Source organism: Apteryx mantelli, chromosome 1 (genome assembly GCF_036417845.1).
Source record: "Apteryx mantelli isolate bAptMan1 chromosome 1, bAptMan1.hap1, whole genome shotgun sequence".
Classification (NCBI taxonomy): domain Eukaryota; kingdom Metazoa; phylum Chordata; class Aves; order Apterygiformes; family Apterygidae; genus Apteryx; species Apteryx mantelli.
In genome coordinates this window covers 140,527,870-140,546,380 of record NC_089978.1, presented here as the reverse complement: position 1 = coordinate 140,546,380, position 18,511 = coordinate 140,527,870, and the positions used below count along the sequence as shown (strand labels likewise).

Genomic DNA, 18,511 nt, shown 5'->3' with positions numbered 1-18,511 from the left:
TACCTACTGGTACCTGTTGCAATTTCTGATCTTTTTTCTCTTTATATATTCACCCAGTAGATGCTCTCTTTTTTTTCCTCACATTAACATAAGGTGGTCCCAAAGTACAAAGAGCTGAGACTCTCTGCTCATATGGTAGACATTTTCATCTCCTAGTGAAGTTGGTGGGAGCTGAGGATACTGAGCATCTGTCTGTTTCTGCACAAGACGATGCGGTGTGACATGTGAACACCTTCCAAGAGTGCAGTAAGTGATGCAGACCCTCGGACTGGTTTTCACATCGTCTCATTTGGAGAGTGTAACACTTCAGCCTTTGCATGGTTGGGGGCTGGAAAGGCTGGGAGTCGTGTTTTTCCTGCAATGGGGTCTAAGCTACATGGCAGTACCCTAGGTTGTTCAGCAACTGATCTGCCCTGAAATAGAACACTGGTACAAAATATGTTTATATAGTGATTTTTGACTAAAGGCTAATGTGAAAATGTGGGAGTTTGAACCAAGGTGAACATATTAAATTTAAAACCATTTTAAAATGTAGTGAAGAAAAAAACAGTGTTCCTGCTCCTGATATTCCTAAAGGACACACTTCTCCTTCTGAGTCATGATTTAATTAGATTATATTTTATTAGACATTCTTTACAAATTTTAAAATACTGCTATTTTACATGCACAAAGGAAATCAATTTGAACAATTGTGTGTAGGCATTCATTGAAGTCAACCACAAAACAGGAACATTTTATGTCAGTTATCAATGTACTCAATATGTATATCTAAAGTGCATTATGTTACAAAAAATATAGAAAGTCAGCAGCACCAAGATACTTTCACAAAATAAATACACCAGTCAAAAAAATAAATTATGGTAAATGTGACAATAATAATTGTCTTAGCCTTAGCCAAAAAAAAAAAAAAAAGAAAATTCACAATAACCAAATGTGCAGTTTCAGAGAGCAATGAGGGAAAAAGGTTTTATTCTTAGCATTTACAATATTTACAGGTAATAAATATTTTAATACTTCCCATATGTTCACTATTACAGAATACTGCAATATGTCTTCCAAAGATCTCCTGCTGTAAATGTCAGCGCCTCCTGCAAAGAAAAGAAAAGGACAGGAAAAGTAGAAAAATTAATTTTCACTTCAAATACATGGACATAAAATAATGGTAAGACTGCCACAGATAAGAGGTATGCTTCACTATTAAACTTTTGCACTAACAAGTCTCGTTTAACAGCAATAAGGTATTAGACATATTTCTAAAGTCTCTACTATATTCCTTTCAATTAAATACAGCTAGCAGTAAGAAGATCTGCAGTCTGTCATGAAACTGAGGCCATATATTCCACTACTTTTTCCTCTCAGAGAAATAGGAAGAGGCTTTGGCTTTCCTTAAGACCTTATGCAAGAAGATTACTGAATGCTATGGGTAGAAAGATTATATCAATCTGTAACAAATAGGCCAAGCTCCAAAAAGAAAAATATAGTGGAAAAAATGAGAAATTTGGTTTTAAGGTAGAAAAATGAAAATCCTTATTTCCTCTTTGTGGCACTCAGGTATTACACAACCCTGTTGTGTTAGTTGTCTGGATGTGAGGTCCTGTCCCATGGTGGTCCTTTGGGCTATCTTCCCTAGTATAGATCACCCATTAAACAAAAGGTTGGTTTTTTAGAGATATACTGTCCTGACTTGTTCATGAATTTTTCTTCAGTAAAGTCTGTTCAGGTCTTGGACTAATGCTTGATTGAATGTTTCTCTTATTGCTTGATTGAATGAAAAACCTATAGTCTTGTAACTTTGTTTTTGTCAGCCAAAGAGCTTGATCCTGAAAGAAAATGAGCATCTCATGTTAAGTTCTGAGTATTCACAACTCCTGTGGCATTCAACCAAAGCTGAAACATTCAGCATCTTCCTGTATACACTCCTAAAATTTGGAAATTTTCTAAGGGTTGCTGACAGACTGGTGTAAATTCTGTAATCCTTCCTTCCTTGTGAACAAAAGCAGGATCTGCTCCCATCCTGTCAATATATTACTTACATTACAATATTATATTTTAAATTATTTTCTAGCTGCACTGTAGGAAATACTGAAGGGTTGGGCTTTTTCCCCTTCTGTCACTGTGTGCAGTACATTTTTGTAATGTATGTATGTTGGTTTCCTTGGAAACAGCTGTGGTGTGGAATGTGAAATTACAGAATACAGTATGATTTGCTATGTTGCTGGATTGGTCAGCAAAGCTGTAGGTGGTGGTCCACATTGCAGACGTGTGTGGGTGTGAGACACAAAAAAGCCAAATGCTTGAAAATTTAAGGATTTCTTAATGTACACATTGAAAGTGGGATTACATTTAACATTAGGCAGTCTACTCATTTGAAAGATTTTTCAGGAAATTAGGTAATAACAGTTAAATTCAATTGGAATGGGAATATACTTGGAATGTCCGTGAGAAAGAATTTTTTAAGTGCCTAGAATGGAAATGTTAGCATGAAACTCCTTAGTAATTAACTAGCAATACTGATATTCAGGGTATATTACAATATGCATAATGATGGTCACATAATTCATGCAGCAGAACTGTATATGTGAGTCTGCACTACAAAGGCCTATTTTCAAGACAATGACATTTTCACTCTGGTTTGGATTAAGGCTTTCTTTTAGAGTTTGAGCTAAAACACAGCTTGAGAATGGCCTCTATATCACCAATAACTTGCAAGCTTACTTCTGTGATTTTGCTCCCAGATACTGCAAGATCAGCTACTTTTATGAGATACTTCCTGTAGTAAGTCAAAAGATCTACAGAGCAAGTCATTTTCAGTCTTTCTTCTGACCTGAGCCCAAGATTTTGGGATGACAGAGGGAACTGGCATGAGTATTTCAGTTCAGCCTGTTGAACAGGAAGGAAGCAGAGTGATACTGTCAAAAGCAGACTCAAAGTTTATCTTTGCACTTCCTCAACATCTGCCTTGCTACATTACACATATCTGTTTCTCCACCGTAATGCAGTGATGCTTCTTCTGAGCTGCAGCTAGCTTTAGAGGTGCTACAAAAGCAACTTCTGTTGATGTAACATATGGATATCCTGACTGGATATGTCTTCCTTGCCCCCAGCCAGCAGATAGAGCAGAAGTTCCTGATTCAGCTCCATACAGCTGTGGAATGAACCTCACTCAGATGTGGTCATCCCAGCTAAAATGTGCTTGCCACCTTGTCCCAACAATAGCATGGAAAACTGCATTGAACCTTACTCCTCCTATCTAAAACACATGGGGACCTGGCACTTGTCTTAATTTTAGAAACAATACCTTTTTGCCAGCTTACTGGGATATGTATAGTCTGATATACTGGCCATTTCCTAAGAGCTGAGTCTGTGCATTATGCTCTGTACTTGGGAAGGAGGACTTTTTTATTCCTGTTTTACAGTTTCTCTTTGTTTAATCATCTTCAGTTAAGTATCTGAAATACACACATGGCCCCTTAGGAAACTGTCTCCCCCCCTGGAATAAAACTGCAACTTGGGCAGTAATGTCGGGAAGGTAAACTTAAGTCTGGACTGGACTGTAAGGCTGACTGCTTTTAGCCATCCAAATGTGTTTGAAACATTAAGTCTAAATGAGGAAAATCTAGAGGATTGTATTTGTAGCTCATTTACAGATCCCACTGGATATACAACAAAAGAAATAGTCATAAAACAAATAACTCTCTCTTGGATGTTTTTTTCCCTAGATTTAAGATTTCTGCATGCTAAAGACAGGAGCTATTTGTTCACCACCACGGTTTCTTAACATCTGTTGAAACTTGAGGCAACTCCTGACAGAAGTCCCTAAACGTGCCTTTCCTAAGGCGCTGAATCAAAACCAGCCTCTGTTACCTTACTGCTCACTGCTAAAGTTATGCTAACTGGTTTATGGTCAGGAATGCTGAATGCCTTCCAGTGAGGCCAAGAGGTCAGTGCCAGAAACTCCTGTAGATGCCAGCAGAAGTTGAGGCAATGGAGCACATAGCAACCTGTGGGCCCATAAACCTTAACCTAAGGAAGAATTTTAGTAAATCCCACAGCGGGCATCTCTTCCTAAGGGATTTCCTGTGAGCAAGCGGCCCTTCTGTTAAGACTCTATTCAGCCAAAGTGGAAGGAAGGAGAGATAAGGGGGTGAGGGGCTGCTGTCGGAAATGAAAACTTTTGAGAATTGAGGGATGGACTGCTTGGTTTTGTCTCCAGGTGTTCAGACTTCCATTCAAATTGAGATGACTGCAAGTGAACAAGTCGCTAGGGGCACCTAGTCTTCAGACTCCAGCTCGCCGCTGCCCTGAAAACCCTTCATTGTCATACAGGAGGAAAGCACGTCTCTCTCCAAAAGCAATGCTCAACATTTTTCAGCAGCAACGTAATTGTTTCATGAGCTGGCAAAAAGATGGAGCTGAATTAAAAAGTCCTAATGGCAGGGAAAATTTTATGGCAAAAGGCTGGTCTGTGCTGTTTGCAGATATTACTAAGAGAGAAAATTTCCATGTTCTCCCCTAAGGTTAAACAGTAAAATGAAAAACTGTAAAGTAAGGGTAGGAAAGTTGCCAAAAAGGGGGGTGTTGAGAGGGAGGAAAAAAAACTTTGCCATTTTATAGATGCAGAGCTTTAAAAAGCTTTAAATAAAACTCAAAGCTCTCAATCTGCTGAGGCCCAAACATGGGACCAAGATCTGAAGTGAAAGATACTACATAAAAACAGTTTAGGAGATTTTAATGGCTATGATGTGCATTCTTTTAGCAGAAATAACTTTATTTTGTGTAAAAACTCAGTTTCAAGAAGCTCATTTTGGCCATAAGTCGTTTACTCTGATTGTTGGTCATAGAAAAGGAGGACAAGATAGTCTTGGAGGAGGGAGGGCCGTGAGGTTTACCCTGCTGTGGCAGTGAGTGGCTATGTGGCCAGAGGTAAAGTGTTTATTTTCTGGCATGAAAATTTGCAGTGCAAAATGGAAAGGATACTTACCTTCAGAAAGCACTTTGAGACTGTACACTGTATGTATAAAAGCTGTATGTCCAGTTATTAGCGTAAAGGTGTGCTAATACTCCAGGACTGAGTGAGGTCTTGACCTCACGCACAGGAGTGTAACAATTTCAGTAAATATACGGTATTCCTCTGGAAAAGATATAGCAGAATTACCTTAAAGTGTGATCATGTGTAGTAGCAGAGGTGTCCAAGAGTGGGCTCTCTGTCATGCCACTTCCATACATGCCAGGATTTATCCAAGCTGAACGGGCTCGCCTCTTTTTCTTCTCTTGTTCCTTACGTTTTCCAGGCTTTGCTTTCTTTTTCTTTCCTGATACCTTCAGGGGCTGCTCCTTGTAGGTCTGCGATTTGTTTGTCTCCTGAGTTAGGTATCTGCCCTCATCGTCACTGCCAAATCGGACAGGGTAGTTCTTTGTGTTGGTAGCAGGCTTAGGGTTAGGTGAAACCTCTGAAGTCGCACGGATTTCTGCAGTGTTGACACCTTCGATTAAATTTTGAAGGAAGATTCTTCTTCGTAAATCTTGGATTGACTTGCCTTTGTCGTGCAACAGCTGGTGCTCTGATACAGCCCTTTTGCTAAAGAAAGAGAAGAGCAGAAGAGAAAAAAGATATTTAGAATTTGGTTATTGCTAGTGTTTGGAACAGCTCCTCTTTCCTTGGGCAGCGGTGGCCTTGGTGACCATGTACCGGCTCTCCAGCTTGGAGACATCAAGCTAAGTCAGACTGTTGGAGCAAGTTCTGCTTCTTGGAGTAGCTGCTCCCTGCAGAGAAGGGAAAGACCTAAGCCACTAACAATTCACAGCTGACTGATCATACACCACCAGACCTGTAGCTGGATTAGTCACCGCTCTGTTCTAGGAAAGCACTAAAACTCTTAATATGTCACACTTCAGGCAGTAAAACCAGGAAGGCAGTTGCCAGACACAACAGAACTAGGGGGTCAGATAATGGAGCACTGCAATTAAACAAGAGAGAGAATAAATACTGAAGCCGGAAGCAGTGTTTATACAGCATCATTCCAACAATTTTCTTCTGCTCAGTCATGTACTTAAAATATATAAATAAATACAGAAAAGTGCATTTCAGTTCTAAATTTAAATAAGTGCAATTGCTGGGGTGTAATGGAAAAATGTTCAAATTTGAGTGCCTAAAACATAGGCACTTCAGTCCATAATGAGATATCCAGACAGGCAGCCTGAGCACCAGCAGTGATGAGCTTCAGCCACTCCTGTTGATTTTACTGCTTGGCCACCTGTGTCTAATTATGGTTTCAGATGCCTTCCTGATACTCCTCTTTTGGAGCTGAATTCCTTGTCTTCTGTGCTCTCAGGGTCTTACATTAGCCCTCCTCACTGGATCTTCCTCCAGAGCATCTTGGTTTGTTTGAATAAATTTCTGGTACTCTTCCAGAGTTCATTTACTCACTGTTGCTACTATGACATTTTGATTCACTAACATCTGTCTTGTTCTTGAGGAAATTGGGAGATGGCTTAGCTATCTGTCTTTCAGAGAAGTTGTACTGGCAAACAAGGTGTGAAACTTTTAAGGAAAGAAGATAAAATTGGCACCTGGATAATAAATAGCCATGAGAAAATACATGCTTTTTCCTTGCTGTGGGATAGATGTACAGCTGCACTGTGAACTATAGCAAGAGTGCAAGCTGGGATTTTAGTTATGTTCCCATGAATGCTATAATACAATTTATGCTTCCAATTGTCCTACTTCATTGTGCTGAGACTGGCTATGTATCCTCTCATCTTGCATCAGGGTACTGCATATGACTGGATCCTTACTAGTCAAAGAAAATGAGTTCAGTGCCTTGTCTGTCGTATAATAATTTGGTCAGTTAGCTGGATACACAGTTGTTTCTGAATGTGGATGAAATGGGAGATGACACATAAAGGTGTGAGTGAATATTTCTTCCTTCCATCCCATCTCTAATTATCCTGCTGTACTACCAGGTTTCAAAATATGGTGGACAAAGACGGTATGCCAAATGTTTGGAAGTGTTCTGTAATTTATCGTTCTCAATCCCTTCAGCTAAACACTTTAGATTCGTGATTTGATCAACGGTTGAGCTGTTTGAAATTGGCAACTTCATGTAGCACTGGTTTAAGAGTGTCCCCTTTACTTTTTGTCTTTGTAAATCTGCACTTTGTGAGTATCAGGTTAAAGCGGTTGTAACTTAGTGTGAAAATCAGATGGAAACCCCAACTTTCCCTCACTCCAAAATGAGACTGAAAGATGACTGTAGTTTTTCACATAAAATGATACAGTGAGCATACTTGCTCAAAATCAGGCCTAGATATACTCGAAAGGTTTGTGAGCGCACATCTGGCCAAACATTGTCCATCTTTTATGTATCCCCAAAACAGATGAGTTTCAGATGACTTCAGGCTTTAGGGCAAGCATATGCTCTTCAACTCAGTGACTCTAAGCAAAAATACAATGTGATAATACTGAGCTGAATCCATATTGTTTCATTCTCTTCAGTGCAGCTGTGACCATTAACACAAGCTCAGGATCTCCCCCAGGAGAACTGTTTTGACCTGTACACTCACTGAAGCTCTCCAACAGCCATCTCTAACCACCTTTGTTTTAAGGTCAGTCTAATTTGCAAGTATGTTAATAAAACTGGCACCTTGGACTCTTCTGCATGGCATACTTTTGTGCTGTTCTTCAATCTATCCTTTGTGACTCAAATTACATTCCTAGCTTCAGAACCCTATTTTCCCAGGATATTTCCATGGGAAATGGGAAAGGTTTCTCCTTTCACTCTTCTACTTTATAAAAAGCACACAAAATCTTAGTGCTTTACTGAGTTTAAAATAGTATGTCTCATGTGATGAGCAAAGCTTTCCTACCACCTCTTGTAAACTATCAAGGATAATTCCTTTTATCACAGACAACCTAAAGCTGCCTTAATCCAGTAATATGTATTTGGTCAATTTACCCACTGTTACAAAATCCTGACTCTCCAAAGCCTGTTATTAAAGGATTCTTGATTGAAAAGTTATTCCATTTTACAGAGCTGAAACCTAAAGATTTGGTTCCAGTACACACAAGACAGTCAAACAGCATTACAGGACATACATCTTGTGTGAGTATGCATTTCCAAAATAATGCAGGGATTGACGTGTGAAGGTTAGTATGCCAAAGAGGGTGGGTTTCTGTTTAAATGTCTGTATGATATTTAGCATCAAGTCTGGCCCCAAATAACATTCTGCTATTCCAGATGATTGTATAACATTACGTAGTGTTACATTTCACATGACTTTTATTACTCAGCCAGACTTGAGGATTACATTTTGCCTACCAATTTCCTTTGTATACTGTAGATCAAAAATCTCCCTAAAATGAAGAAGATGTGGTAGATGCATATCTCTCTGACCTTTTCCCTCCCTCAGCTCAGTCATTCAAACAGCTCATATGTTTGTAAACCAGAGAAAAAAGCTTGCCCAAGGAGGTTGATGTAAGAAGTGCTTCATAATAGAGATACAAACAACATCTCACCCCCACATACAGTAGGGAGGCAAAGGAAACCAAAACGATTGTATTTGCATTTTGGGTATGATATGTAAGAAATATTAGGCTGTTAGGGTTAAGATGACCCACTAGAGGTCCCTTCCATCCTTCTATAAAATACACTTCTCATTCAAGGAAAAAGAGTCTGACCCCAAACCAAGTGCAGTAAATGCTAAGCTTACATGTGGTAGGTATTTCTGAGAGCAGGACGATGGTGATGGTTTGTATTTGACCGAAGTGCCCAAATCAATTATTGTATCCCAGTATGTTATGCACATATGAGACTTAATGTCTCCTTATAAGAAAAAAACACTTAGTACATATCCAGGACTTCTGGCCATTCTGACTTTTAAACGCTTACTTCCTAATAACTTGTTCTTTTCAGACACATTCTTTGTTCATTTTTTTTCTGCTAGCTATCTGGTGTCACTGAGAACTAACATTGTTCAAGCATCAGCTTTCTATCTCAGAATTGTTCTTATTTTACTGTTATTATCCTTGAATATTCATGTTGGGTCTGATCATAAGGTCAGCAAAATAAGTGGAAAGGCTTCAGTGAGCTTTCTGTCTGGACTTCGCAAGACTCTGAGTGCCCTTGCCTTGCACTGGCTCCAAAGGAAATGAAAGCTGCTCAGCCTATCTCAGGATTAGGAAAAATATTTTCAGCAGATTCGGGGACATAATGTTGCAGTGTCTGGGCACGCTGATAAAAATATCTAATTTCACTTTGAGGCATTACTGGGTTTCTCAAAAGTTCTTTAGCAACTAAAGCATTTCTATAACAAATAGTGTGTCTGGCAATATTTTCTGGGGCCAGTTTACAATAGTAGATAGCTTTCCATAGGAGATTTGCATTAGTAAGGTCTGTAAAACTGGGCCTATGCCCTTTTTTTTTTTTTTTTTTTAATGACTATAATACTGTGCTTCAGTATTTTCATCCATTACTGGTTTAAGCCTTTCTTTGACTGAAAAAAAAAAATCTCTAGGCCTAAGTGAGTTATTAACCATTAACTCTGGGAATGGTTTGTGGTGATATTAAAACAGGACACATGTTTGAGTGTGGTGTCTGTGTTTGTGCTGTACCCACAAACAAAACTACGTGAATGCCACTAACTGACAGCTAACTGGTTTCTTGTGTGTGTTTTACATGCCATGGCAAAGAGGGAGTTGAGAAATGTATTTTTGACTATTTAGCTTCCACTTTTTTTCCCTCTGTCAGGATAGAATAGGGATAGTGGAAAGACCTCTAATCTTGACCTTTAAAAACAAGTGTTAGAACAACCCTAACTTAAAAAGGAGAAAGAATATTTCTTTGCAAATCTAAACTTTCTAACAAATTTGGCTTAACTCCAATTCACAGTTTCTTAGCCAAGGAAATACAGTATTTGACTGTACTTCAATTATTTTCATTTTTTTATTTACAAAACTGAAGTTTGGGTTCTCTGTACAGCCAAAGAGAAGAAAACAGTCTCAGAGAAAACAAATAGTTCAAGGGTAGTTTACAGGAGTACAAACATTAACGGACTGGGAAAAATACACTGTAGCATTATCATCAATACAATGCTCTACACAATTTGCTGTAGGAGATTTATAATAGCTTTCCACTTGGTGCCAAAGTTCAGGCATGTCTGAAGTCACTTCACCTAGGGGAATTTTTGGTTCTTAAATGTCAGAGGAGGAGATGTCTGGAGCTCTTGTCCTTATATACATAATGAAACAGTTGCTGGAGAACCTATCTGGAGTTACGTTTCCTCTGTCATGCTTCCCTGTATAGTTTGATTGGATTTTCTAATCCTCTTTCTCCTGACTCCCTTTTGAACTTAATAAAAACATAGGCCTCCACAGTAGAGACTGAAGTGTTCCTTCCTTAGGGAATCTGATGCAAGTCTGCCACTGAAATGCCCACAGACAGCCAGTGAGCTACATGGGTGAGACAACTGCTCCCACATCAGCCCAGTGTTTTCTCTGCTGCACTTTGCCTAGGGGATGTTAGTATGAGCCATGTTGATTATTTTGGAAGAAGCAAAGAGGTCATTTCCTGAACAGAATCTCTTAAGTTACATTATCATTTATCAAAAACATCCTTCTGCCTCCAAGTCAGATACTGAACGCCCGGTGGAAAAATTATTGCTAACAAGGCAGAAATCCAAATAAATTGCTCAGTTTCATGATGGCCCTAACTACTGTGCATTTTCACTAGCCTTATCAATAATGGCTCCATGCCAGGGTGTAAAAGGATATATAGTACAGTACCTAATATACAGAAGTTTGATAAAACAGTATGCTCCCTCCTAGGACTCCCCCAGGGCACAGAAAGGTGTAGGCAACAGCACACGCTGGACAAATGTACAGCTGTATTGCTGCTCCCCACACAAGAAGGCACCCTCAAGTTTAGCACTCCCTTGTCCAGAAGTTTTATAAGGTCAGAGAACTGAAAAGCGCCCTTTGCCTGGTGCAAGTGGCTGCTCGCAGAAGCCCCTTCACCAGCTACTTGGACAAAACCAGTGACAAGAGCACCTGGAGCAGGTAAATCCGGAGCCACTCCCGCGCCGAGCTGCGCTAGGGAACACTGCTGGAGGCTAGGAAACCTACCGGACTGCTCCCGCTGCAAGCCCTCGCCTTGCGGGCCCACCGGTGTGTGTTCCCACCGACTTTCCTCCCCATTTACATAAGAATCAAAGCGAGAAAAGGGAAACTCACAGTCTGCGGCTGATCCCCTCCACTGATCTCCCGTAAGAGGGCACAGAATAGCTCAGCAGAAACACTGCGAAACTCCACTGCTGGAAAAGTTTAGTGAACATTGTATCCTCCGGGTCTTAAAACCTGCAAGGAAAGGAAGATCAGTCCCGAGCGACACATTCGCCAGCGCCGTCCCCAAACGGTCCCTGCTTTCGGCTGCACCGGCTCCGAGATTGTGAAGGAAAAAACAAACTTTCTCAACTCTCGGCAGCGGCTCCCTCCTCCCAAACTTGGTTCCGTCCTCTCCCTTCCTTGCTGCCTGCCTGCCTCTCTCTCTCTCTTTCTCTGTCTCTCTCTCTCTCTCTCAAGCTATTCGGAGGCAAGATCTCTCTTAATATTGTTAAAATATATATATATATATCGAGCTCACATTTGCATCGGATTAAAGCGCGTGTGCGTTTGTCTCCCTGAGCCGTGTTCAACTTCAGTCTGGAAAGCGGCTGGCTTTGTGTTACAAGGTAAACCTCTTTTCAGATAAGGAAAGGTTCCCAAAAGTAAGCTCAGCTATCCTCTTCCCTAAACAGGCGCACACATACACACACACACACACACACACACACACACACACATAGAGGCAGGGAGAAATGCATCTATACATCTGTCTGTACCTCTGAAAAAATCAGGTTTGCGTCCGTCGCTTCCGCAAAATTGGGTCCACACTGTGTCAAAGGAAAGTGAACTCAAGCAAAAGTGTGTTGTGAAGCTGAAAAGCCAGAGAAGTCTAAGATGAGCAGTAGCCCGGGGAAGCTCAGAGGCTGGGAAGCATGCTTGGCTGTGCAGGTTGGATTGGGCTGGAGCCTGCAATGTTCACATGCTCCGGAGCAGCCTCTGGGAGACCTGCAGGAGGACGGAGGGTTTTGCAAAGAGATGGCGCCCTAGGAACATGTGCGGAGCGAGCGAGAGCCCAGCGCGGGATACCCGCAGCCGAAAAGGAGACTAGAAATCAGCGCTTCCCAGGACCGGAATCAAAACGGAGCGAAGAAAGGGAAACACCCGCGGCAGCACATGCAGGTAGCAGACCCCAAGGAATCCCGCCAAGCTCTTCGCATCTTCTGCAGCCAGGATCTTCTCCCTCTCCCTCTTCGTGTTTACCCCTAGGTCAGCGCCTCCCCTGTCGCAGCACAGTGAAAAGGGCGATCCACCATCAGCGGGGCACTTTTCAGATCAAGCCCAAAAGCCTAGCCTGGGATCGTGGCCGCCTTTCCTTTCACACACCTACCGTTGATCGTCGCGAGTTCACCTATTAGCTGCAGGGTTGATTCCTAATGATATTAATTGTATGCTAGTAAAGGGGAGGCGGGGGGGGGGGCTAAAGGGGAGGGCTGGGGGGAAGGACTCGCAGTCTGTGAACACAGGCGCTGCTGGCCAAAAAAATAAATCAGTGGAAAGTTTTCCTCCTCCTCTCCCTCTTGCGCTCCCTTCAACTTCTCCCCTCCGCGAAAGTCTATCGGGGCCGGGGCGTTGCGAATACCTGCGTCGGATTACGCGAGGAGGGCGGCGACGGAGGGGCTGCGGAATGCGCGGCGGCGGGGGGTGCCGGGAGGCCCCGCCGGTAGCCCCGTGCGCCCCGCTGCCCCTCCGCCGCGCACCCCGCCTCCTCCGCGCCCCGCAGCCCCGCGCTTCTCCCCCGTCGAAGAAACGGCCGAATTTTCCATCACAGGAAAACACTTATGTAAAAAACCAAAGGTAACACAATCCGCCCCTTTATACAGCCTGCTTGCGCAAGAAACTGCCCCGGGCTATTATGAAGTAACGTATGGGGAGAAAAGCCTGTGTTTTTTTGATGCCTCCCTCCCTCTCCCCCGCGGCCAGCTTTTTTTTTTTTTTTTTTCCCCCCAAGGGAAATAATTTGTAAGCCAATCTTCTGAGAAACTATGTAACAACAGAAGATGGTTTTTTCTGCACTCCTTGGCCCTTCCCAGGTGTTTTCCGGCAGGAATAAACGCCTGGGGGACACAGACTCCCCCTCGGCATCATCCCGGCCAGCGCACCCCCGGCTGCGCACACAGCCCCGCTCCGTGCCCCGCGGACACCTCCGCGGGTGGGACCCGTCCGCTGCCGCCGCCGTCCCCACCGCCAGCAGGTACGCAGGAGTCATCGGTTCCTGCCACCGACAGCCTGGTTTACAGCAAACCCTTTCCCAGCACCCTCACAAGCCGCAACAAAACACTGAGGTGTGGTGGGTGGCGGCTCCTTCTCATCCTCGCCCCGTTTTACAGAACGCTTTCTGAAGAAAGTTTAGTTGCGAGCGAACTGTTTTCATACCTGCAGGTTATTTTGCGTTAAACGATACTTGCTGCCACAATTAAAAAAACCCAGCTAGTTAGCCAAATTTCATACCACACAGGCAAATAAAACCGAAAACATAAGAACTGAAATAGAAATCATGTTGAAAACATTAAATCGTTTATACTGTAAATAAATCACCTGCGCACCTATAAATTAAAATGTATAGCTAATAGGCTTCTTTGATTTACATTGCCCTTTCGTCTAATTAAAAATAATTGTGACATCCCCTGAAAACAGCCCCCCAAACACTCATAGCTCTATTGCTGGTGTTAATGGTAAAACGTCCATCAAATATTTTTAGAATTTCCTTTCCCCCAGAAATTAAAAAAAAAACAAACAACAAACGACACCCTTACAGACTCAGGAAAAATAAATAGCCTTTATAAACTTGGAATACTGAGATTTCTTCACAATTTATTACTTCACCTTTTCCTTGAGTTACAGCCCTCTGTGCCTCTCAGAGATCACCCTGGCTGATCTTCTCAGCAGCCGCTTCCAAAACTATTCTCTATCCTTAAGAAAAAGAAAAAAAGAAGTGAAATAAATCAAAAAAAAAAGAAATACTTTTTAAAAGAAATCCAGCCCTAAAGAGTTTTTGTTCACGTGCAACAGGTTAGTGTTAAATAAAGGGTTTTAAAAGCAGGTGCTTTTCTCCCTTGCTGCTCTTTTTATTGTGAAGAACAGAAGCTTCTCCTAATATATATAGTGAGGGAGACCCTTCTCTATTGCTTTTATTGAAAAGACCAAACTTGTGACATCACTAACCACCTTCCTATGGCTGAGTTTGCCGCATCTCTGCCTCAGTGGGCTTGGAAAAAAAAAATCTATGGCTTTACTAATATGGCAGGAACTAAGCAGTGCCAAGCCCGTTGCGAAGACTTACTATCATACCATGATAACATGCCCCCCCCCCCCCAAATACTGTTTGTCACCCGCACAACTGGCGCAGCGCTTTTCTCCCGCCACCTACACACATGCTTAACCTGTGAGCAAACTGCTCCTGGTACCTAGCATCACCGCAAGCCTAAGCACTCTCCCCGTGGCAGGACGGGGCGAAACTCCTCGGGTCCTACCCCCACTTTGTATCCTTCCCTGCCGGCTGGAGCCGGGCAGGAGGCGCCGCCGGGGAAGCGGCTCCGCCGCCGCCGCCACCTGCCGCACCTTGCCTTGCTCTGCCCCGACTCTCTTCCCCGCCAGCCCCGGGCAGCGGCCCGGGGTCATGCTTCGCTCCACTTGCGTCGTGTGGAGACGCGATGAGGCAGGACAAGGGGAAGAGGCGGTGGAGCCAGGCTTTGGCAGAGGTATGGGGACGGGAATTGCCTCGTCCCCACACCTGTGCCAAAGCATCGCTCCACGCATGGGGCACCCCCGGCGCGACTGGCCTGTAGGAGCGGGGGGAAGGATATAGATTTATTTAGGTTTCACCTGCCTGAGCCTCGGTTACAGCAGGGCTCCCCGCCAGACGAGGCGCTTGCGGTGGCTGGTTGTTTTCCCAGTCGGGGCGCACGGAGGGACGGGTCGTTTGTCGGACCTGAAAGAGGCTTCAGCCGCGGGAAGGTGAAGCAAAACCCTGGGTTTGTCTTTCTGGGCGAGCCGTCCCTACCACGACCCTTTTTCTCGCAGACACACCTTATCGTTCTATATTTTCTGCTGCTCCCCCTTTCCCGTCGCAAAGACAATGAGAATTTGGAGGGATGCCGCGCTTGGCTTCTGCCTCCTTTTTCCATACGTGTAAACAGGCATAAATCAGCTTTCCTACGATGAAGTTGACCTGGGAGCTTGGCTAGGAAGATAAGTCCCCGTTCCAGGTCTGGCACGTTAATTCCCGAGCGGGGAGTATGGCCAGGGGCTGCGGGTGGGTGAGGGACCGGCTTCTCCCAAACGCAGCTCAGGAGCGAAACCTTCCTCTGAAACAAAAGCAGAGAAGTGGGACAGGTTCAGCTAACCGGGGAGGAGCTGTAAGTGTAGCCTCAGAGGGAGAGAAAGAAGGAAATAATGACTAACCCCCCGTCCGGTGCTCAGGGGCAGGCGAGATCCTGAGCTCCGCAAACTTCCCATCCTTCACCTTTGCGAAGTTCCGCCTCTCTCTCCTCCCGCTTGTTTTATTCACAATAAGGCATTTTCGTCATTTCCCCTCCCAGATTTCTATAATCTCAGTTGCACTCGTCCAGGGCTTCGGCTCAGACGAGGAGATTAATCTCTCCATTCTTCCCAGGGTGAAAAAAAAAAGTGTTCAAGCAAAAAAACACTGCCGTGCTGACTGCTTGAGAGTTTGGAGGGGAAGGGAAGGGAGCGACTGCTGGTCTCGTCCTGCGAGGACCAGAAATCCTCCGAGATTTACACAACCCCAGATCTGACGTGCTTCACAGTGAGTGAGTGCAGCTTTCTGGAGGCGAGGTGCAAAGTCCCAGCGTTTTTTTTAAAGCTTGCAGGGTGGTCTTGAGGGCAAGCCTGTTATACAGCTAGTAGTGAACAGAATTGATTGCAGATTGAGGCAGATTTTCTTCCATATACTCACTCTTGCCGGCAACCTACCCCTGTAGTTCTCTGGTGTCCCCAGCTCTCATAGCAGCTGTCTTCCTCCACTCTGGCTCTCCTGTCAGGTAAGAGAAACTCCTGTCTGATATGGGGTATTCTTCTAACTGGGTGAAGAGATTGCTTCGGGAGAAAACCTTTTTTTCACCCCCATCAGCAAGACCTAGACGTCTTGTGGCACTGGATTTGTGCACTCCAATCTCCTTTATTAAACAATGATAGACTAGCTGAGCAGAGCTCTCTTCCACCCGAGAGGCAGCTGGAGCTCCCCAGTTCAGCTATTGACACAATGCACGGTTTATTTAGACAATGTGCATTTAATTTAACACGTTCAAGAAAAAAAAAAAAAAGTTGTGTGGAACTGGATACAGTTTTGCCAAATCTTCTGTCTGATTCCTAGAATCTAGTAGACACCAAAAGGAATAATTTTCAAATTTGAGGGCAAAGAGTCAGTTATTAATTCATAAAGCCTGTTCCTACTATATATAGTTCCATGGTGAATGTAGCTGGCATCCTGTGGTGGTGTAGACTGTGGAATATGGAAAAACTCCAGAGGATAAAGAAGCAAATCAAATTATGAGTCGGATGGAGTTTGCAAAGTGCCTGGGACTGGTTAGCCCCAGTGAGCTGTCCATGGTGGTTAAAGACTTTTGATTTAGTTTTCCTCCTGTCACAGCAAGTCACAGACCACCTTCCCCTAGGTGCCCTTCTGCAAATATCATCAGAAGGGTGCCTCTCTGGTGGTTTTGAAGTACAAAAGGCATTTCTGCTCACTGAAGAATGTACCCACAGGCCATTTTAAAGATATTACCACATCCTGCATTAATGGCTCTCTAATCCTGACTTCTTACAAGGGGATGGTGATTATAGCGATCTAATAGATCTTTTCCATTTCTATTTCTAATGCTTCTACTTATATCATAAACTCCAGGTAAGTAACCAGAAAGTTACAGGCATTTATTTTAGACCCCTGTTCAAGGAAGGCTTACAAACATCCCCACACCAAATATTCATGATACTTGAACTGCTAACAGCAACCATACTTACAGTGATGCATGTATTTTCATTTAGTGCCTTGAAACCTTAAGCTGTTAAGCTGTACCTATCTAGGTCTGGTCTTGACTTCAGCTTTAAATGTCTCTTAACATAGACTGGGCTGTTTTATTTGTTCTATTTTCTGACTGAATATCTATTAAACAACAACAGGAACAAACGTGTCTGGTCTGTTCAACTTACACAAAACTATTACCAAGCTGGGCTGGCTGGAGAACAAGAATTCAATTTAAAGGAAAGGAGGAGTGGGGAGAGAAGTTTTTCATTTCTTTTTCTCTATGTTGGAACAAAATCCAGCCCTTCAGACCATTTTTTTTGAGAGGAGACAGACTCACCTCTTGCCCTGGAATAGCTTGGTGGTTAGTGTAATCGTCTGGGATGTGGGACACCAGAGTTCAAGTCCTTACCCTTCTCTGATTCAGACCCCTAATCCCTGGACTGTTGGCTTCTTTCAGTTCCATCCCAGACCTGAAAAACCTTCCTGATGACATTAGTGAGGAATTGATATTTTCCAAAGGGAGAAAATCAAACATTTAGTCAAGGAAAAATTCCCATCTAACAGTTAGTTACACTGAGCAGCCTGGAATTTTTGGTTAAACAAGGAGAACTCAGTGCTGCCGTCAGACAATAATGGAAAGGAATTGCAAAAAGTGAAAAGAAAGGAGTGTGCTATGAAAAAGGCAGGACTCTGTCCTTCCCCAGAGGCCTGCAGCACTAGTGTGGTTAAGGCATGCTTGCTTTAGTTCTAATTTTTAATTTCTTTAGCAAATGAAACACAAGAGAAAGTTGTGCCTCATTTGATTTCCCAGCTTAGAAGTCCATACTAATGGAACTGAGTTGCTTGTGTGAAGCTTGAAGTTCTGCTTATGGATCTGGACAGCAAGGTACCACATGCTCTACCACGAGCATAGCCTTTATTGGTTAAGATTTCTTAAACATTTATCTTTGCTACAAATACTTTTTTTTATTTTTAGAATTATTGTTGTTCTTCTCCAATCTACCTTACAGGAACTGTGTTTCTTCCTGCTGTTCTTTTTAAAACATACAAATGACTAGAACTGTCAGGTACTTCCTTTGCTTTGACTCAAATGTGCTTTGCTCCTTCTCTGGACATGTAAAATGATGCCACATCCACTCCTTTCATATTACATTAATTATCCATTTTTGTATCCTTAATTACCATTGGAACAAATTGCATCCTTAAGCTTTTCCCATAAGTCATTGGATCTCATCCAGCCCTCACAAAAGTCAAGCTGATTCTCTTCATTCACTTTATTTGGACAGAGGTCAGCTTCTTACACGGCTAACACTTATTCAGATTTTGAATGTTCTCTGATCTTGTAGTGTGGTTGGTTTGACATGATATTC

At 43.0% G+C, this 18,511-nt stretch overlaps 1 protein-coding gene across 6 annotated transcripts; it reads right to left on the bottom strand.

The window, feature by feature from the left end:
- Positions 1 to 612: 612 nt before the first annotated feature.
- On the bottom strand, positions 613 to 15,630 carry PTHLH (parathyroid hormone like hormone). Of its 6 annotated transcripts, none has more exons than XM_013947317.2 (5): positions 15,560 to 15,630; positions 13,982 to 14,068; positions 11,228 to 11,350; positions 5,156 to 5,578; positions 613 to 1,088 (listed from the first exon to the last, which is right to left on the bottom strand). In XM_013947317.2, the coding sequence occupies exons 3-5, from the start codon at positions 11,326 to 11,328 to the stop codon at positions 1,079 to 1,081; spliced, it is 534 nt and encodes a 177-aa protein (XP_013802771.1). In that variant the 5' UTR covers positions 11,329 to 11,350; positions 13,982 to 14,068; positions 15,560 to 15,630; the 3' UTR covers positions 613 to 1,078. The 6 variants fall into 6 exon arrangements, with proteins under 6 accessions (XP_013802771.1, XP_013802770.1, XP_067145943.1 ...); XM_013947316.2 differs by lacking the exons at positions 13,982 to 14,068; positions 15,560 to 15,630 and adding exons at positions 11,875 to 11,969; positions 12,486 to 12,506; XM_067289842.1 differs by lacking the exons at positions 13,982 to 14,068; positions 15,560 to 15,630 and adding an exon at positions 12,738 to 12,793.
- Between the last annotated feature and the right edge of the window lie 2,881 nt (positions 15,631 to 18,511).

Coding starts and splice junctions, on each gene's coding strand:
- PTHLH (XM_013947317.2), bottom strand. CDS start 11,328: ATGTTCACTAAACTTTTCCAGCAGTGGAGTTTCGCAGTGTTTCTGCTG. Junction 5,579..11,227: donor GAGGGGATCAGCCGCAGACT/GTGAGTTTCCCT, acceptor CTCTTTCTTTAG/CAAAAGGGCTGTATCAGAGC.